The following is a 22,528-nucleotide window of genomic DNA, read 5'->3' on the forward strand; positions in this document are numbered from 1 at the left end:
AACAGATCGGAAAGTTATGGCGCAATATATAACGTTCGGAATTCATGAAGGTATTTTTTAGCTCGCAAAAGGTGTATCTCCGATGCGGGGCGTAAGCTCGCAATATTGATAAAATGGGAATAGGGGAGGACATATTGAGCAGGTTTAATATGAAGGGAAAATCTTATAAAATATGGCCCCGCTCTTTTACGAGCGCTTTATGTAGATGGCGAACTCGAAACGTCTAATCTTATTATTTTCTGAACAATTTGCGCTCAGCTAATTCCCCAAAAATAGTTTATCGCGTCTTCCTCTCCAGCGATTATTGCTCATCCCGGCTTCTGCTGCATCATTAATCTTGGAATTTCGCGTTTGACAAATTGACCTCTTTCGGTATCTTCCTTAATTCACAAAGAGATATATTTTTGATTACAAACGAAACTTAATTAAAATTAATATACTTGCGCATGCGTATTAATTTTCGTCAAGATTAATTAGGTTCCAACATTGTAACAATCAAACGTGGAAAGAGCCGCTATACAAATTGCAACGTGTTCATTGTATTTTATTGTGTTAACAAGTGCGGAATTTTAAAATATACCGGAGCAACATTTAATTTAATGTACGGCTGTCGAACGGACCGCGTTAAAACTGAATTCCCGGTAATGTATTCATGTCGACTATGTTTATGTAACGCCTTTTATAATACCAGCCGCGTACCGCAAAGTGCGCCGGGCTAACTGTTACACAGCGATTGTACTCGGACATATAAAACCGGCAAAAACTGATTTCGAATTTACATGACAATGAGCGGCACAGTGGCTCGGTATCAGTCATGTTCACCATGACTGGCACAACCAAATTTTGTCCCTGTTTTACTCATCTATTTCGTCTTGACTAATTTCATAAAATATTGTCATGTTTGATAACGAGAAAAAAGTGGTGGGGTTGGAGTGAAGGATTCTATTCATTCTAAAATTGGTCCTTGACGAGTGCAACGACTTTGCCATGGAAGGATGTAATTATTCCTCTTCTAGGTCGTGCACGGAGAAAGCGAGTTATGGTTCGGGATTTTTACTACCTGAGTTGGGCAATTCTCAGAAACTGTGGTTCGCCAATACCGTTGTATCCGTTGTTGCCTCTCCAGACAGTTTTCCAGTCGAAATCTAACGCCGACGTCTAAAAATAACTACTCGCACATGTTTTCCAACGCTAACTCGCCTCGCTATCCATCCTACTTGTATTATTTGAATAAGCAGACCTCGCCCAATACACAGCACTTTCACACTTCCCGTCAGGAAATACTCTCTCATCTCATCTCATCCCATCTAAACACATCACAGAGTTTCTAAACTACATTTAACTTCCATCTGATTTAAATATTATTATTATCAAAAATAAAGGTTACAAAAAATGTCCAAGTAATCGAAAACTTCCAGAACACTTGAGTTATAAGGAGAAAATAGGGGAACCAAGATAGAATTTTATACGGGATCGTCGAGATAATTAATGGCCACGTGAAATATTAGAACCCAAGGCGCACGTGGAATGTAAAATTGGCCGTCGCCGAGACACCTACAGGTATCCAATCTTTTACCTCATCGATATCATAAATCCCCGATTTCGCGAGATCTAATTAATAAACCCCAAACTGGACGTCTTTAGCCATCGTGACGTCGTAATGGAGTTTCCTTGTAGAAATTATCGAAGCGCAATTTCTTTCCAAATAGGTAACCATAAATCCGGAGCGGGCCATATTGCGCGAAACAGATATATTCAGGAAAGGAATCTTACATTAATTAATCGTAAATGTTGTCTGAATTTATTTTGAAGAAATTCCGAGCACAATTTCTCCAAATCTCCACGGCAAATCCCTACGCGAAGTCAGGGTAAAGGAATCTAATCACGACCCGAAACAATACAGAAATCCCATCCTATTTGTGCCACTGGAGATCCTTTCAAATAATTTCGAAAGCTCGTCGAAGTCTGACCCTCGCCGGCCGGATATTTCGCATCGAGCTTAATCGATCCGTTGGGATATTTAATTCCTCAAGGTCACCGTGCATCTCATCGCGTTAATTCTCCATAATGAAAACGAAACAGCAAACTCACTTTCACTCAATGACATTGACTATGCGCTTTTTGCGGTCGCCGATCGCGCGTTCCATTCGACCGAGCGTTAATTGTTAACTAGGTTAAATTATTTTACTTGATTTTCAAATAATTATTATACAAACGTATAAATTTATACAGCGTGTCCCGTATCTTCCGCATCAGAGCATTATACGATTGTACGATACATTATTCTGAAGCGATCTTTCTAATAAAATTTTTTCGAAATGTTTATAATAACTGCACGGAAACTGTTTAAACGAACTGTTTTTCGTCCAATCAGCAGATCGCAAATCAGCCTCAGGTCCGCTACGCCGATGATAACTCGTTTCCCACGTGTACTCACCAATAGATTCGTCACGGAAAGAGAAATAAACTTTTTCGGTGAATCAAAGTCGTCCGTTATTGGTCGTTGTTAAACAGTTCCCGTGCGGTTATTATAAACATTTCGAAAAAAATTTATTAGAAAGATCGCTTCAGAATAATGTATTCTACAACCGTATAATGCTCTGATGCGGAAGATACGGGACACGCTGTAGAAAGATACATTGGAGTTCAATTGGAGCCGATGAATCACACGGGGTATAATTTCTCGAGGCAATAACTAGCTGGGTAATACGGGAATAAAAGGGCCCTATTCTTCGGCTGACGTTAACAGATAAGGAGGCGAGTGAGACTCGGGATATTAGGGAAGCTTGTGGGATAATGGAAAACTAAAACAAACTTATCTAACAATAAGCCGGGATGCCTTGCCGGAATTCGGAAGTTCGGGCCGAGATAAAATGTATCCGTTGCAGGTCCAATTTCGACGTTTTTCGGCCATAAATGAGCTGATTAAGATCTCGGGGGCGGGGTAGAAGTTTACGCGCAGAGAGAGGCGCGGATATTTCGACGGTAGATAAAGGACCTATTTGCATTTTAAACGTTTTCTGGGGACACCGATTGCATTACATTAGCGCCGCTTCATTCAAAAACTGGGCAGCTCATTCATAATACAATTCAATCACGAACGGGGCAGCTTTTTAACGGCTTGATTAGGGTGATATTAGGCACCGAAACTCGCTCAATAATATGTATTCCTGTCGGGTATGGATCCACAATACGATCCAGAACCGCCGATATCTGGCTTCCACCCACTTGTAGTCTAGCAATTATTAGCGATTCTAATCGATATCCTACCAATTTCCAACAGCCGCCCCCTTAACTACGCCCCCCTTATTTCACAACGTGAATCGCAATCGCCCCGTAACGGACTTTCTATGGTTTTTAAACGCTAACTTTGAATAGAGATTCGTTTAATTGTATTACAGAAGCCCAATAGTATCGCTAACCCAGCGAAAATCGTACCACAAAATGTCGACAATTTCCTACAATTTCAAGATATATTTTCAAAAATAGAACCACCCTAATAACTAACTTTAACAGCATTAAAGCTAGTTAAAGTAAATATCAGATATTTCCTGACTGAGGATATTAGAATACAAAAGCGACTGCCGTTTTGGGCGGTCAGTAATTCCTTTTAAAAATAAACACGGCCGCAACGACGGGGGTTAGAGCTAATGGGGTTTAAACGATTCGTCAATACCTCGACCGCGTCCTATGCAAAACCGGGAAAATTCCAGGGAAGTGCTTGCTAAAGAGATTACAAGCACTCAAAATCAATAAGCAGATAAATCCCGATTTCTCGAGGGCGGGGAAAGGAAGAGAACGACGCCGATGATGTAGTGGCAAATTGTCACGTGTGAGCTATCGGGAATCTGGGTTATAATTTAATTAATATCCATCAATTCCAGAACGCTAGGAATCAAGGCTGATTTATACGCCACAACTATCGTTTGCATATCAATTCCCTTGATAGTGCTCTTGATTTAAATGACGCACCATCAAATGTCATGTACTTGCCGATAATTAATTGTAACGACCGTACGTCGTATAACCGCGGCCGAAAATGACCTTGATAAACAACACAAATTTTATTAAAAACATTTTTTGTTCCGACCACGCCTAGAAAGTCGATGCACAAACATTATTCAACCTTTTTTTTCTGATCGTCCCGTGTCACCTGCATTTATTAAAAATGCGGAGGAAAAATAAAAATTTTCCAGTCGGTGTGCGGGGTGTTAAATATGTATGTTTCGGACCCGGCGTGAGGGTTTCCCACGAAGGTGGAACCGAACCTTCATACGAAAGTGTCCTCCTTCTCCACCTTCGCAAAACCGACTAGATCACCGACGGCCAAATTGAACGAGATGCCAGTGTTTGTATATGAAATGAGGAGCTTTTACAACCAGCTGCACTACATAAATTTATATACCGCGGGCATATAAAACTGGCGCCCGTTTTATACTTTATTGTTCCTGGATATCCGCGAATGCGACCGCGGAAATTGTCTGGAATAATTTTATTTACACATCTAGGCTCTATCTAGATCCCGACGTTCTATTTTATATCTATGGTAAACACCATACATATCGACTTTTTTTTTATTTACAGCAATACTCAAACGATCAAGTTTTATAAATAATATAATTGAAAAAAAATTATATTAATCCTTTCTTGGTTAATTCCTAAATATTTTGAGATATTCTTATTCTAAATACAAAGATAAAATCACTTAATAATCTACAAAAAGATTAGAAATCCTCCCTAGGATATTGTTTGTAAGATTCTGGAAATGTTTAAAAAGACTAGGAATTGTTAGGAATTCTTGGATATCTTTGAAAATCCCTAACCACTGTTGGATATTCCAAGAAATGTTCTAGAAATGCTTAAAAATCTTTTGTAAGTTTCTGGAAATACCTCAGAAAAACTAGGAATTGCTACAAATTTTTAGATGTCTTTGAAAATTCGTAACTACTATTGAAAATTTCAAGAAATCCTTAAAAATGCTTTGTATGTTTCTGGAATTACCTCAAAAATGCTGGAAGTTGTTAGAAATTGATGGATATATTTGAAATTATCTCTAAGAACTGTTGGAAATAGCAAGAAATGTTTTTGAAATAACTTCAAAAAACTATATAAAATCTTTTAAAATCCATATTCTTCTGTTTCTTTGAAAATCTCAACATATCCCTGAAAATGCTACTGAATTCTCAATAGACATTCCTCAATTTCTTTAGGAACCTATAAATCCTGTTAGATCCACTATTAAATTCGCTTCCAACACTTGAAAATCCATCGTTAATCTTTAAAAATAGTTGGAAATACCTAAAAATCTTTAAAAATCCATAAATATGTGGGTAAGGTGATAAACAACTTCTGGAAATCAATTAAAATTGTTAAAAATACCTAGATATATTAAGATATCCGTAACACCTCTTAAAAACTCCAAGAAATTCTCTAAATATCAAGCAAATTCTCAAAAAACGTCTAGAATTGACTAACATCATCAGATATCCCTAAAAAATTGCAAGAAATTCCCTCGCAACTCTTGAAAATTCTTTGCAAATATCTGGAAATACCTAGAAATGCCTTTGGAAATACTAACAAATTGAAAAATGTCTAAATATTTAGTTATAAAAATCTGGAAATGTTTTGAAATCGTTAGAAATTAAAAAAATACTCAATACTCTTTTAAATTTGTAAAAAAACCATAAAAAACATTTTATTAATTTCAAGAAATTTATAAAAATCACTGAATATTTTTAGGAATTTTTCCAAAATCTCTGGATACACTATAATTCTTAGAATAGCTTAGAAATAAACCCGGAATAACCTAAGAAATTAATATAAATAATCTGAAACTCTTGAATTTCTTGAAAATGATGTAAAAATCACAACATCCTTTATCTATGTTTATCTTTGAAAAATCTCAGAAATCGCATGATATACATTTTCTGGAAATCTTTTAGAACATTTGATAACGTTCTGAAAACATCAATCTTGGAAAAATTTGTGAATCATTAGAATTTCATGAAAGATTGTTTATATTTCGAATTATTTAATAAGTTATTTTACAATAAATAATGTGATAATAAGATATCAGAAAGAATAAAATGAATTGCAGGCATAATTGGAACATCGCCAATTTAACTTTACTTTTGTTGATAACTGTACATACATACCAACTTAGCACTAAAAAGAATTTAAAATATTTAAAAATACATTAAATACAATAATCTATTATTCAATGGGATGGTTCCATTTTATTATTTTTAATCTATTCTTGGAGAATGAAAAATACTCGCATACTTTGACATTGTAAAGTACATTAGTAATGTACGTCGTCCAACGGGATGTTTTAGGGCGCCTACGAGAAATTGCGTTAATATTTTTTGTTCGAAAGGCACCCATTTGTTCGCCGTCCGTACATTATCCGAAAACAATACCCGATCCGACTGTTGTACAAAAAAAAAGTGGCAAGAGGAAATACAAAGCACCTTGCTAATGTATCCATCTACTTTACAGCTCACGGGGCGGTCAAACGCGTGAGTTATGTGCCGAACGACCGCTGCTAAAATGAAGTTCTATTCTTGAAGCGATTTCGTTTCTGGGTTGGGCAAAATAAGTAGTAAGCATAATAAATAGTCGGCTAAATAAATAGTACGCAAAAGAAGTAGTATGCAAAATAAGTAGTAAGCAAAGTAACTTTACCAGTATGCATCTGACGCGGCAAGATCTTACTTTCGAATTGCTCAAGTGGTATGGCGGCCTTAAAAGGTCAACGCGGATTTGCTATTTAAAGCTAATACCACAACCGCGGCGCTCGAACAGCAATTCCTATTAATTAATTCAGTATAACACAAACGCTACTCTTAAGCCGGTCGCTTAACTTCGTTTCGTTACTGCGGCAATTTAGGACATCAATTTACACTATTTGACCTACATGCGACAATAACAAAATTTGTTCAACAAATTTATGCAACAATAAAATATATTTTTTATATATTGTTTTCTTGTATTTAATTATATTTTTTTGTTGTCATTAACACTTTTAGTTCTGAAAGGATCCATCGAAGGTTTGTAAGGGCTTGTCACAAAACAGCCGGTAATTAGCAGCGAGCTCGACAATGGCACCCGGTTTTGTAGGTTATGTCCCAACTGTCTAACAGAGCACGAAGTGACACGAGTTCATTTTCGAACACGGTTCAGTGTTTATTCTTTTAATCAACACAATAATATTTAGGATTATTAATTTATAAAAAAAACTTGAAACATGTTCATGATAAAAAAGAGATAAGTACATGTTCGATTATTTTAATTGCAAGTTGAATGAGAGAAGAGGTAAGAAAAGAGCGGTGGGCGGGGTTAAAGGACGTACCTAGCGCGATCCCGGGAAAAAAAGGGAACGAGTAGAGGTGATGGATAAAAACGCGTTGGTCCTCCGCAAATGATATCTGTTAGTACCGGAATGCACGTGAGGAATTCGGCGGTAGACGTCAGTCAGGGACTGGCGTGGCTACGACCCGGCAACCGATCAATACCGCCTCAACGCCACAGGGGTGCGCAGATATGTACTTACCGTAGACACGCACCGATGGCTGGGAGATATGAAATCCAGCCCGCGCTCTCCGTTGCCGCTGAAGCAGTTCTTGATGTTCTGCATGAACTTCCGCCTGATCGCCTTCAGGGAGTAGACACAGAGCGCCGAGGAGTTCATCGGTCTACTTGGATTCGGAGTTTGGCTGGCGCTGAAGACGGCGAAGAGAACGTCATCCTGCGCGGTGATTCCCAGGACGGAAGCGAGGTCCGATCCGGCCTTGCCGACGTACGCGGCTTGCACCAGGTTGTAATTGTGCACGTCGCCGGTACAGTCCATGGGGATTTCCGTGTACGAGTAGTAATTCTCGTCATCGTGGCATACCCTCACTAGCTTACTGATATATTGGTTCTGAGAGCTGGTGTGTTTCATTTGGGTGGTCAAAAAGTAGCTGAAGCCTTCGGAACTAAAACCGTAGACGTAGTTGATGACATATCGTTCTCTCGCCAGGGAGTTGACGAACATACGCGTTCCGGTAGTAACAGCAGTGTGTGCGATGCTAAACATTCTATCGTTGTCTAATGATCTACTGCTGACCGCGGGGACCTCCGACCTGTACAGCGGCTTCCCGGAGAAGGTTACCCCGACGTACATCACTTGAGATACGGGGGGCGTCGGAGGTCCTGGTGCAATAAATGCTACCGTTGAAGCCGTGGCATCATTGGCCACCACGGCCTCTCTAACGACCTTGAAGTCCGATATATTATGCAGGTTCCTCACAGAGCATATCCCCTGAGAAACACTTCCACATGATATCAATCTGGTCGTTGTGTAATCTATCACCAACGCCTTATTTACATTTTTCGTCAAATTCCTCGTAGCTGAATTGCATTCTAAAACCGTACAATCGTCGGCGTCGTACTCGGGGCCAGTCTTGTCTTCAACCACGAGCTCTAGGTCTGGGGATAGTTGGTAGAGCCGGTTAACGGCTCCGATGTAGATCCTTCCGGTGTTCTTATCAACAACCAAATGGTTAAACTTTTCAACTTCCGGTGACGACACGTTAAACGTACGCACGATGTCGCTGGATGATGATACCAGCGCCGAGAAGAGCAACAGCTGTGCCAAAACTAGCCGCCTCATTTCGCAGCGGCAGGTTGGGGCTTCACGTCATGGGCCCACTAGAACAAACAGACCCGTCTTCAGTAGCGTGTTAGGACTTGTTCGAAGTCGCGATCCAAGGGGTCACAGTGCCCGCTATTTCATTCTACGTGACCCCCTGGTTTTTAGGCATTTTAAATCGGGCGTCGGATGCGCAGCGCCATCTATTGGGGCGCCGCCAAACTATCACGTCGCATCTGTTGATGTTTTATTGTTATTTAAACGCGCGTGTAATGTTAACCGCGAGTTCTGGGCCATAATATTAGCACAAAATCGTTCGTTTATCCAAGAACTCAATTTTCCCCCGGTTACTTTAATTTTTTTCCGTTTAATAATAACAATGATAATAATAACATAAAAAATCTTTTTGTTATCACTCTTGTTAAATTATACTCACCGCAAAGACTGTCTTCTTCAAAAATAGTTCACGATAACTTTACTTTAATAATTGAGCGACGTCCCTACCACAATCCCGAACACTGCAACTATTCAACTACAAACAGAAAACAGTACAGCCGCACAGAAAACAACACAATACCTCGAAATCGTTTGAAAACGAAGGACTAAAATCGAATAAATGCAGGGGTCCGTACGAAAACACGACGGGCCTTAGTCACTTTTATAGGTTATGTACCTCACTGGACGTTCACTTAAACGCGACCAAAAACTTCACCCGGTTATTCAGTAAGCGCGGTACAGTCCGTTTTATTTAATCACTATCCAAGCGAGTTAGGGATTGTAAGGTATCTTGCGATCCTTCTAAAATGAAAAATAGTTACGTTTTCTAACACCGATGTCGTTGTTTTGCTGCGGAACGGACCACCGACTCTGCTGCCCTCGCTGGAGTGAAACTGAATTTCTCGGATGCATACCCCACCCTTACCACCGCGGATCATCGCGCGTGCGCATTACAGTTCACGAAGCCCACGAACACCGTTTCTTTTCGGGTGTACAATAACTCCGGGAAAGTGTAAATGTATAAATAACGCGTTATTGTCTTGTTACATTTTGTTATTGCTACTACAAGAAAATTAAAAATAAACATAATTAGCTTTCACAAATTTGCTTATACGAATATCGACCTCGAGAAACTTAAATTCCTTAAACTGGACAAAAACTAGCACGATTATGAAATCACCTGTGTTAGTCATAATTTCTTTTCGTCATTCTTGGCCTGTTTACTTGGAATAATAAACGCTTAACGCGTACTTTACTAATGACTAAATGATTAATAATACTCTCTTAATCTTTTTTTTTTGTCACTGTATGATTCTATTTAATAAGATTTTATAACTTAATTATAAAAGACCCAGTTGAGTTGTAAATTAGATCTTAAACGGCGTTTTTGAATTTAGACTCGAAAAATAAAATATCTTTATAGTTTCATTAGTTATGGCAAAAATGAAGTAAAAAAATGAAGAAGAATGATGCTGTCTTATCTTGGTAGACAGTGCCGGCAAAAATTTTTCGACACAGTTTCAAATTATCTCCTTCCAGCAGATGACAAATGCAATCCCCGAACGGCCGGGTCAGCTCCATGCGACCTTTGTCAACTCTGCTCTACCTCTACCCAACGCCCCTGGGGTAGGAGTCGGTAGTGCAAGGACAATGACGTTTTCGAATCCGTGCTCTTTATTGTGATAGCGAAATTAACCAATGGGGTACCCCCCTTCTTCAACGAGCAACTGCCGTTTTTTTCCCTATTCGGCGCGGTAAGAGATACAACAAAACAGATTTGTAATTTTCAAAATAAACATGAATAAGATGGTATTCCGAAAGTTTGAATGAATAACAATTCTGATAAGAAGATTTAGTTTTAGCCGGAAATGATTTCAGATTACATTCATTCTTTTAAATTTTAAGATTCCGATAAAACGTTTTTAGTTTTAAAGGTCATTTGAAGGTCACGTAAATAAAATAGCAACCCATCGATGCATAATCCCTTCCTCTAGTGAAGTTGAATTGAAAAGGCACTCGAGTCCCGAGAAATAGTGGGATTGTTGATGAGAATGAGAGAATGAGTATTCTCTAAGTGTGGTTGATGAGATTTTTGATAGTAAAATTAAAAGTGTCGTATTAAGCCGGCCGGTTACGGTGGGACGTAATCAGGATGTGAGGCAAAGTGAAAAAATAGGAGGCGTATGGTGTCGTATATACTAATAGGAATGGAATGCCGTCTTCGATAGGCCAGCGTCTGGGACGAAGGCGAAGGAGAAGGCGAAGAAACGGCGCTCAGTCCGTTCGCGTGCCGACGCAGAACCGGAGGAAAACGAATCCGAATAATATTAATATTTGCACTGACACGCAAAGTATTTGTCCTGCGACGGCGCGTTGTTTGTTTAATAAATTACGCGCGGAGCGCCTAACGTCTAATGTAAATTCCGTCCGCACCGCGCCGGACATTTTCTCGACGAGCTGTACACAATCTCATTTTACCATCCATATGTGTCACAAAAACGGATATATCGGACGATCCGACCATCGTACACCCTTTCCTCCGCATAGAACCCCAGCCTAACATGGTAAATGAGACCACTGCAACGCACTACAAACGATTAGTGTCCTAATCTTCCAGATATTCGATATTTATACAGTCAGACGTTAGCTCGGACGAACTTAGAGATTCCCATGGCCTCTTTATTCCCATACGACTCCACATCACTATGTGCACACGTCGGCAAAAGACCTCTCGTCCCGTTTTCTCAACGATTGATTCCATGATTCCCATCCAAACTAAGTACTTTCCTTCAACCATATAAGGATATATAAATAAAACTATTCCAATCAATTTTTTTTTTTCGCTAAAAGTTCTTCCTATCTTCCTTATAATTAGGGATAGCGAAAAACTAAATGCACCACTTGAAAGCTTAAATCTTTCTCTATCTAAAATCGGGTTTTCGTCTGCCGATAAGTTGATATTAAGATCAATAAAAAATGAAGAACACTGCGCTGTACTTAAAATAGCTCAAAATTACCAAACTTCAAGACCTTGTGCAATTGTTACGAAACCGAATTTTAAAAAACTGTTATCACAGTCAGAAAGGGCGCTCCTTCAGCTATCTTAATCCGAGCTTTCGTCGGTCAATATCTATCGGCGTCATGCTTAAATCACCCTTAATGTCCATCCCTACACGCAGAAACGCTTAAGTACTCTTCCTCTAAACAACTTTCTTATATGAGCAGGAGAAAACTCTAGAACCATATCTATCTTATGGGAAATTTCCAGCTCTTTCTAGTGATGTATAATACGGAATACAAAAGAAGATTTTTTTCTGAATCTATACTCTGTTTTTAAACCAGGAGGAGTAAACGCGAAAGTCAGATTTACACTAGGAAAAATCACCAGAAAATATCACTAGATATTTTGGCGGTAAATTTAAATTAATAATTATTATTATTTATTTATTTACTTATTATTGTATTTATTTTCGTTTGTTATCGTCAACACTAAACATACAAATTAACATTGAAGTTATGAGTGTATTTATTTTAAAATATAATAAAGAAGGGTTTAAGAACACAAAATTTACAATAATGACACGAAACTGTCGAATTGTCAATAACCTAACCTTCAAATTCAAAATTGCCTGTGTGTGAACCTTCCTCGCATTCAACCAATCACGTGCAAGGTCAATCTGGTGACAAATTTAAAATACTCCTCCTGGTTTAAAAGCAGAGTATAATTGCCAAAGAAAACTTCAAGGTATAATTAATGTTTGTAAACAAAACTAACCTTACCTCACATTCCTTCACGCTATAATTGATATTACAAAAGAAAACTTCACGCTATAATTGCCATTACTAATTGCCAAAGAATACTTCATGGTATAATTAATGTTTGTAAACAAAACTAACCTTACCTCACATTCCTTCACGCTATAATTGACATTACAAAAGAAAACTTCACGCTATAATTGCCATTACTAATTGCCAAAGAAAACTTCATGGTATAATTAATGTTTGTAAACAAAACTAACCTTACCTAATAGGCCCCATACACCTGCATACATATTGGGCAACCTGATGTTGCGCAACAAAGTGTTGTACAAACATGGTTAGCCATACACTGTGCGCTATTTTAGGCAAACCTCAGTTGTATGTGTTGCGTTCATACGGAAACATGCCATCTGACGAAGCGGCCTGTTTAGCTATAATAATTGCTATAACCTCCGAGGATGTTGGTATTAAAAAAAGAAGGAGGAAGAGGAGAGTATGGATGAAAGAGTGGTTGAAGAAAAGATCCCTTTTTAGCCACGCAAATCTCCTCAAGGAACTTCAATTGAGTTCACCACTAGATTACAAAAATTATTTACGAATGGACCCCACTACTTTTGGCGAATTATTGGTAATGATAACATCACTTATAGAAAAACAACATACTATAATGAGAGAAGCAATATCACCCAAGCAAAGGTTATTTGCAACTTTACGATACCTTACTTCTGGGCTTACTTATGAGGGTTTAAAGTTCGAAACAGCAATAGCTGCTCAAACACTTAGAAAGATTATTATAGAGACCTGTGACGCAATCATAAAGGTTTTGAAGAAATATATAAAGGTAAGTAATTATTACTTTATTAACGTTCATTAAAATAACAACACAAATAATATGAACTAAAAATAAACAAAGTAATATAAAACCTGAAAAACTGAAGTTATTTGACTGTTGGGCAACTTTCTCCTACTACAATATATTTAAATAAAATCTGGGTCTGGATATGGGTCTTCTGGTCTGCCTATCTGTACCGGAGCTGGGGAGTAATGAGTTTTTGTATTATTTGAATGTGATGGGTGAAGAATGTTGTGGTCTGTTCTCTAGAGTGGTGATTTGTACTGCAGATGGAGGGTATGATTGAGATAGACTACTATTACTTGTATGAGGTGAATATCCGTATGAAAGTAGACGTGAGTTTGGCCCATTTATTGTTACAGAATTTCTGTGAAGGGTTCCTAAACGCCCTTCATATAAGATGTCGCTAATGGCCTTTTTCGCGTAAATTTGCTGCTCGGGCGACATTTTCACTAGCTCCAGTGCCCAACTTTTCGCTAGAATGTCTACCTCATTGTTGGAAGCACGCAGATGTTGGCAAGCCATTCTTAATAATTAATTTCGGGTCTGAGATTCCTCGGTTGTCCCTTTTCGTTTTGGAGCTCTACGTCCTGTGGCAGCTTCCAGCATTTCTATTTCTTGAGAAGTATCTGGATTTTCCTCTTCTGCTGCATTTGCTTCTGGGTTACCATCGTCCCGAGAAGAATCCTATAAAAGGCCAAAATGGGTTTATAATATTCCTACTTTTCTTTATTAAACAATTCTATAAATAATAATTGAAGAGTCCACTGCAAAAAGGCGGAATTTCAAGAAATCTTTCGTCTTTTTTGCGGTGGGCTCTTCAATTGTGCATGATTCAAGATGCAATTCTATAAATGACACTAACGATATGTTTCTTTCAGCTACCACAAAGTGAAAATGAGTGGAGAGCTGTAAGTAAAAATTTTGAAACGAAGTGGAATTTTCCTCTTTGCTTAGGGGCAATAGACGGTAAACATATACACATATTTAAACCCCCCGGAACAGGCTCCTATTACTTCAACTATAAGCATTCATTTAGTATTGTTTTAATGGGAATTGTAAATGCAAACTATGAATTCTTGATAGTTGATGTGGGCGCTAATGGACGTGTTTCTGATGCAGAGGTGTTTTCAAATACCTTCTTCTATAAAAAACTTGTAGAAAAGAACTTGGGCCTTCCTGAACCGGAAAATTTGCCTTTAACTAATACCAAAGTGCCTTATGTTTTCGTAGGGGATGACGCTTTCCCACTTCTGGAGAATTTAATGAAACCATTCAGCAAGAGAAACCTCACCAAGGAAGAAAAAATTTATAACTACAGGGTGTCACGCAGCCGTCGGATTATTGAAAATGCATTTGAGATACTAGCTTCTCGATTTAGAATTCTGTTAAGTCAAATTAATCTATGTCCAGAAAAAGCTGTTACTATAACATTAGCATGTTGCTATTTGCACAACTTTTTACGACATAAAAATGTAGAGTGTTACTTCCAAGGCGGCATAGATGTTGAAAATATAAATACCGGAGAGTTTACAAATGCTGATTGGAGAGCAGATCCTACGTTACAAACACTACAACCACTTCAAGGGAGAAACAGTACAACAACAGCAAAAGAAGTAAGAGCACAGTTTTGTAATTACTTTAATACTGTTGGAGCTGTTCCGTGGCAGGACAACATTATATCTTAACTATAAGTTTTTCACAGTTGTGTTTAAAAATATATTACTTTTTAAATAAATTATTTCAAAATAATAACAGCATTTAAATAATAACTGATTTGATTACTTACCCTGCCTTCATTTTCAGTCTCTTGGGGCTCGTCCATGGTAGAAGTCCCTGGTAATTGACTTTCTTGGTCTCTGAGGAAATCTAATTCTTTAAAATACCATAAACTTGGTTCATAAAGATTTTCGGTGCCTGTGCCAGATCTATAGCTCGCCACTACTTTTTTCAATTCCCTCCGATACGCAGTACGCAAAACATTTATTTTCTTCTTTTATTTTCTTATTTTCTATTTTCTTTCTATTTTAGTTTTTCATAAGCGGCGTTCTTCTTGTTTCTATTTTTGTACACATCACTCTTCACTTTCCACACTTCTGGCAACTGGCGATATAGATTAATAAATTCGCTCCAAAAGTCTTTGTTGTTTATAAAGTTCGCCATTTTAAAATTATCAGTACTACTAGTGTGTGGCGTATGCGGAACTTGTCCAAACCTGCCCTTAACTGTACAACCTCTCGAGCCAGGACCCATATATGATGCAATAGATGCACAACGTCATCCGTTGCGCAATTAATTTCAAACAATTTTGAATTTCTACAACTTGTTGCGCATCACGTTGAACAACACCATACACCATACAATTTTTGCACAACAGCCTCTGTTGTGCAATTTGTTCGCAGGTGTATGGGCCCTTTAACATTCAGCGTCTGAAGACACAGGGCTAAACCCGAAACTTAAAAATATACAACTTAGCGCTGAAAAACAATTAAAACTAGAACTAACACTTGCACTAGAACTATACTCTGTTTTTAAACCAGGAGGAGTAAACGCGAAAGTCAGATTTACACTGGAAAAAATCACCAGAAAATATCACTAGATATTTTGGCGGTAAATTTAAATTAACAATTATTATTTATTTATTTACTTATTATTGTATTTATTTTCGTTTGTTATCGTCAACATTATACATACAAATTAACATTGAAGTTATGAGTGTATTTATTTCAAAATATAATAAAAAAGGGTTTAAGAACACAAAATATACAATAATGACACGAAACTGTAGAATTGTGTGAACCTTCCTCGCATTCAACCAATCACGTGCAAGGTCAATCTGGTGACAAATTTAAAATACTCCTCCTGGTTTAAAAACAGAGTATAGTACATTCAATATTAATATTGGTTACATAAGAAAATTTTCGAGAAAAATTAGTTTAAACTTTAATTATTTCAAATTTAAATAAATAATAAAAATAGAATGAAAATAGAATGAGTAACTATGGTAACCAATAATTTTTAACAATTCCCTGTTTGTCAAAAACTGATTTAGTAGCTTCTTGAGGTGTGGTGGCGCGCCATCTTGTTGGAATAACTGCCATTGGAATTGAGTTGGGTCAAAACCAAAAAATTTAAACATGTCTTTCCAGTTAAGGTTTCCTCAAATCTTTTGCGGATATTGGGTGTGCGCATTTTAATGTCTACAGTAAAGTAACTAAATTTAAAGTCTACTAGTATGTTTACTAGTAACTCTACTAGTATGGGATGTAATCACAAAGTCTCCTGATTTTTCAGCATATAATACGGTGGTGAGAGAAAAAGTAGAGTTGCCATTTAAAAAAATAAACTTTTTGAGATACGGAAATTTGACGCACATTTCTGACCATCCCGTATAACTTTAATTAATAATTGTTGTTAAATTAAAGTGTATAATTGTTATTAAAAGACACCATTAGAAAGAGCAGAAAATTTTCAATAAGATAGATATGGTTCTAGAGTTTTTTCCTACTCATATAAGAAAGTTATCGACCCGAACAAGGTTTAAGAATGGCTAAAACGTGTGAATTTAGCAGTTTTACAACAAACGTTAATTTCTTATTTATTCCAAGATTTTAATGCTTTATTCGAATAGACCTGGGAAAAACAGAAACGGAACAGCTCGAAAATAAAAAAGGTTAATACGGACCTGTTGTTATAAAATTTATGACAGGTTAAAGCAACAAGCGGAAAAGCGGAACTCTGTCACGATGAAAGCAGAAAATGGAATTAAGAGTAAAAATTATTCAAATAAACGTGGTTCCAATCGACTAAAAACATCTCTGGACTACTTAACGAGGGTGAAAGAATAAAAAAAATTGAATTAGATGTTTTTTGAAAGTGTTCCAAAGATACCAAGAAGTAGAAAAAGTTGATTGGTGTGTGTCAAAATGGTACTAATTGATTGAAAAGACCTTTAGATTATTTGCAAAGTTAAAACAAATTAATAAAATTAAAGAGATTGTTTTTCAGAAAATTTAAAGATTTTAGAATATGGGAAAAGCTAGAAATGTGAAAATTGGTTAAGTTATAATTAAAAAAAGTAAATTAATGATAATTATGAAAGGAAATAAAATTTTCATCTAATATAGCTTTGGGGTGAGTAATTCAAACTTTTTTTTTGATATTAAAACGTCCAAATTGGCGAAGCCCGTCGATTCGTATCTCTAGGGAGACATCTTCTGACGCAGAGATGACAGAAGGGGCTCACCCTCCCCCAAAAATACTCCTCCCTTCAAGGGCCTTAAATAGGTCTACCCCACTTGCGATACATCATTTTAGAGGACGTTTGATTTAAAACAGAGCACCAAGTGTAAAAAGGAGCGGTTGTTAGTAAAACGTGGGTGGTGGCAATTAATATTAAAAAAAAATATTTTTTTTACACTTTTCGGTTAAAGTATAAAAATAAACGATTCGAGTTTATTTTGCTCGATAAAAAGGTGATTTAAATTGGCGACAGCCAAAAACGAGTCGTTGCATTTTCAGGGACATTAAATCGCTAAATCCGCAATTTTTTGTATCGTTAAAAATATTGCAAAGAATAAAAAATAACGCCAATTTATTTCGACCAATTTTATTTTTACCTCGCGATATGAAATTTTCACACTTAAATCGAAATCTTATTATATCATAAACTTTTACGATTGATTGATGAAATGCATGATTGGTTAATTTGGTTGTCTATATTCCCCCATATTTGCCACCTATTCCAATCAATAAATCAAATTAATTAAGCGATAAATATTTTATATACATGTTGAAAAATCGATGGGATTTAACTTTACGGAAATTACATGAAATGTCTGTAACAAAAGATAAACATGGGCGAATAACTTTGGAAAAGTTTAATTGGACGCATCTTGTTCAGGTGTGTCATAAGTTACGAGTGTTTACCTTCGGAATTGCATCAGTTGCTCAAGTACAAGGTCATAATAAGAACTAATTAAAAACTGACTATTTCATTTAATAGAAAATTGTAGATCAGTGGTTCCCAAACTTATTATGGCTACGCACCCCTTTTTGAGCCAAAGAGTGATTGTAGACCCCCTAGTCAGTGCCGTGCTACTAAAACTGTTTTTACCGGAATGCAGTGGTCGTAAAAACATTTTTAATGTGATGGCTGAGCCTGATGAGTTGTGATCAAATTGTTTATGTTTGGCTCTATATTTGTAAGCAATAACCGCAAGTCACCACGAGCACTAACATCAAGTCGGTTTCTTTTTTTCGTAATCAGGTTCATAACCGCACTAAATCTACGTTCCATTAACTATGAAGACGAAAAAGCTATTAAAAACTTTTCCGCAGTGTCCTATACTTCGGGATATAAAGTTGATATCTGTTTTTGTAACCAACATTTTTCATATCCGTCAACAAACATTGGTTTTAATTCTTCGTTTGTACTTAGCTCGATAAGTTGCTAATGAATGAAACACAGAGCTAGTTGATTATTACTCAATGTTTGCATTGAAACTTCGGATGTACCTGACTGTTGGAAGTTGTCAATTGTGGTTCCTATCCCAAAAAAACATGACCCATCTGAGCCTAAAGATTAGCATATTGCCAATTTTATCTAAAGTTCTGGAAAGAATTATGTTTAATCAGTTGCATCAATTTGTTCAACTTAATAATATTTTACCGAAGCATCAATCTGGTTTTCGTAGAAACCATAGCTGCGGTACTGCTCTTCTCAAGGTAACTAATGATATTTTATAGGCTCGAGATAAAGGATTATGTACGTTGGTAGTCTTGTTGGATTTTAGTAGAGCTTTTGATAGTGTTTGTCATGACTTGCTTGTGGAATTGTTAAAGTATATTGGCTTCAGTGAATCCGCTTTAAACTTAATTGAAAATTATTTAAGTAATAGGCATCAGTCGGTTAGAATCGGTGATGCTTTGTCTGAATTTCGCTGTTTGAGCAAGGGTGTACCACAAGGTACTATTTTAAATAATAATTTAAATTAAATCAAAATTTATTGAGCCAAATTAGAAAAAACAAAATACAATAATAAGGAAAAGTACAATAATATTAAACTTAAATTATAGCTCAAAGGGTGCAAGGGCAGAAAAGGCAAAACAATGCCACTGATTTTACTTGCACCTAATGAGAACAGCAGCAGAAAATAAAATAAAAGTTAAATCAAATCAAAACTGAGCAGTATCAATGAAAATGAGATAATAAAAATAAAAACAAGTAGTTAGGATTATTAAATTACCAAAAGAATCAAAAGCAACACTATATCAGTTATCACAAAAACCGATCAAACACCCTCTCGCGCAAAACAATAGATCTAAACAACTGAACCGAGCGGGCACACCTCGCAGAACTGGGAATCGCATACCAAAAACGAGCTACTTGATAGGAAAACGAGCACTGAAATTTTGACGATCTATGCAGCGGAACTGTAATAGAAAATCCATGCCTAAGATTCAAATTGTGTACATCAGTTCTGAAGGTAATCTTGCGAGAAAGATAAGGAGGTTTACCAGAAATAATAATCCCATGAATAAAAGACAAGTAATGAAAAACAAATCTCTGTCGCATATTCAGCCAACCACAATTCTGAAGAGCTTGTGAGACGTGATCACCTCTCCTCAATTTATAAATAAAGCGAAGACACGAATTCTGCACGACCTGAATTCTTCGCAAACTCTCAAAAGATAGACATGGACCAAATACAACGTTACAATAATTAAAGTGAGACAAAACTAGAGCATCACAGAGAAGGCGTTTGAGCTTTATCGACAAAAACATTTTACTAAAATAGAGGCTTACGCGCGCCTACATATCAACCTAATGTGATCACCAAAAGTAAGCCTATCATCAATGACAACACCCAAACTCTTGACCGAGTCCACCACTCTTAATTGCTCCCCTAGCATACTAATGTTAATGTCATTATTATTAACAGATAAGTTACCCTTTTTAGTAAATAAGATGCATTGGGTCTTGTCAGGATTGATCACAAGAGCATGCCTTTGTATCTCCACACATAAGTGACCCAATTCCTCAGTAATTCTGTCACATGCATGTGGCAACTCATCAGGTATGAGGTCGAAATAAAGCTGTGTATCATCCGCATATAAGTGATAGGAACATAAGGTTAATTTTGAAAATAAATTGCTGGTGAATATACTAAATAAAAGTGGACCCAAAATAGAACCTTGCGGTACACCTGCTACAATTGTAGAAGGATCAGAACAAACGGATTTAACCTTAACCGATTGCATCCTGTTAGAAAGATAGCTCCGAAACAAGGAAACAGCACAATCAGAAACACCAATAAACCTCAGAATAGCCAACAAAAGGTTATGATTCAAAATATCAAATGCCTTGCTGAAATCAAGAAGCACAAGTACAGTAGATCTTCCCCCATCCAGAGCTCTAAAAACGTCATCTGTCAGATCAAGAAGTGCCGTGGCACAGCTATACTGTCGCCTAAAGCCAGATTGTTTCTGAGGTAAAATATGATTAGAATTTAAAAAGGATTGTAGTTGTTCCGCCATAATCCTCTCCAACACTTTGGAAAGAACCGGGAGGATGGTAATGGGCCTCAGATCTTTAAACTCCTTAACTGGATTGGCTTTAGGAACAGGAGTCACCAAACCAAACTTCCACGCACTCGGGTAAACTGACTCTTTCAAGCAGAAATTAATTATATGGCAAAGAACATTCAAAATACGAGGACAGCACAACCTAACCATATCCAGGGAAATTCCATCAGAACCAACACTAGTGGACTTAAATGAAAGTAACATTCGCTCAACAAATTCCACAGAGACGTCACTGAAAGTAAAGGTAGTACCTTCAGGATTTAATCTATATCTATCATAAAAATGTAATAAATCAGCGTCAGGTTCAACAACAACATCACCAATAGCTTCAGAAAAAAACAAATTAATATTGTCCGGATTTAGGGCCTATTCTATTTTCTTTATATACATTTCAAATCGTTAGGGGGTTAAATCATTGTGAGTACCATATGTATGCGGATGACTGGCAGATGTATGTTTCCTTTGATCCACGCGACTTCGCGTTGGGTATTACGAATATGCAAAAAGACCTTGATTACATTCATAAAGTGGCTCGGGAATACGGTCTACATCTTAATCCGAGTAAATCCAATGCTATACTTTTTGGAAATTCCGCTATATGTAATGGTTTTCGGGAAAGTATTGATTTGCAAATTGATGGTTGTAACATTCCTTTGGTTAGTGAGGTAAAGAATTTGGGTATGATTATGGACAACAGTTTTCGCTATACGAAGCATGTCTCCAACTGTATATCCAGGGCTTATTATCATCTGAGGATGTTGTTTCCTCATCGACACTACCTTGGTATTCATCTGAAAACGGTGTTGTGCGAAGCCTCTGTTTTGGCTCAATTCACTTATTGTGCTGAGGTCTACCATCCGTGCATTGACGTTAGCGATGTAACACGTATTCAACGAGTGCAAAATTCGTGTCTTCGGTATATATATGGAATTAGAAAATATAACACAATATCTTATAAACTGAAGGATGCGGGATGGCTAAATATGTATCATCGTAGGAAAGTGAACCATAAAATTATAAACTGCAAGGAACCACAGTATCTCTACCAACTGATAACTTTCTGAAATGATGTCCACCGAATAAATACGCGATTTCGCGGAAGACTGTCGCCACCCTTCTATCGTTTGTCTTTGTTTCAGAGATCATACATATTTCAAATAACTTCGAAATATAATGAGGTGGACGATAATTGCAAGGGGTTCTCACTACGAAGATTTAAATTTACACAGAAATATTCTTGTTTTCTTGAACAATGTCTACATGGAGGCAAATGTTTTGCAATCTTGTTGTTGTATCTAGTTGTTGCTTTGTAATTTTTGGCCGAGTCATGTTTTTCTTTTTTTGTTTTTTAGGTTAGTTAGAGCAGCTGTACTAACTAGTACAAGCTGGAACTCGCCTATTTTCTTTTGTATGTTTTTTTTTGTACAATTAAGCTTATTTTCTAATAAAGGCGTTTATTATTATTATTATTATTATTATTTGTATGTAAAAGGGTCCAACACCCAATCGGGAATAACCAAATGAAGAATGTCTTCAAATCTTTTTTTGAAATCTAAGTGAAGTGCTGACAATATACAAAGCAAATCAACATCACGATTGTGTAGCTAAAAAGTTTTGGAAATTAAGAGAATTCTCCTCTTCCCAACTTTTCTTTATAGAAAAAAAGTTTTTTTACGAATGCAGATATTACACTTTTTGTT

General features: G+C 36.9%; 2 protein-coding genes across 2 annotated transcripts in view; one reads left to right on the plus strand and one right to left on the minus strand.

Annotated features, from left to right (window-relative positions):
- LOC111414542 (plexin A) overlaps positions 1–9,518 on the minus strand; it is a 109,781-nt gene extending 100,263 nt beyond the window's left edge. Inside the window, exons 1-2 of the mRNA XM_023045915.2 lie at positions 9,069–9,518; positions 7,553–8,691 (exon numbers count right to left, since the gene is read on the minus strand). Coding sequence (XP_022901683.1) covers positions 7,553–8,653 — 1,101 coding nt within the window. The 5' untranslated portion in view covers positions 8,654–8,691; positions 9,069–9,518. The remainder of the gene's footprint in view (positions 1–7,552; positions 8,692–9,068) is intronic.
- Positions 9,519–10,918: 1,400 nt separating this feature from the next.
- On the plus strand, positions 10,919–14,934 carry LOC139431127 (putative nuclease HARBI1). The gene is made up of 2 exons (XM_071198733.1): positions 10,919–13,229; positions 14,123–14,934. The coding sequence occupies exons 1-2, from the start codon at positions 12,723–12,725 to the stop codon at positions 14,927–14,929; spliced, it is 1,314 nt and encodes a 437-aa protein (XP_071054834.1). The 5' UTR covers positions 10,919–12,722; the 3' UTR covers positions 14,930–14,934.
- The last annotated feature ends 7,594 nt before the right edge of the window (positions 14,935–22,528 follow it).

The sequence above is a fragment of the Onthophagus taurus genome, chromosome 8 (assembly GCF_036711975.1).
Source record: "Onthophagus taurus isolate NC chromosome 8, IU_Otau_3.0, whole genome shotgun sequence".
Lineage (NCBI taxonomy): Eukaryota > Metazoa > Arthropoda > Insecta > Coleoptera > Scarabaeidae > Onthophagus > Onthophagus taurus.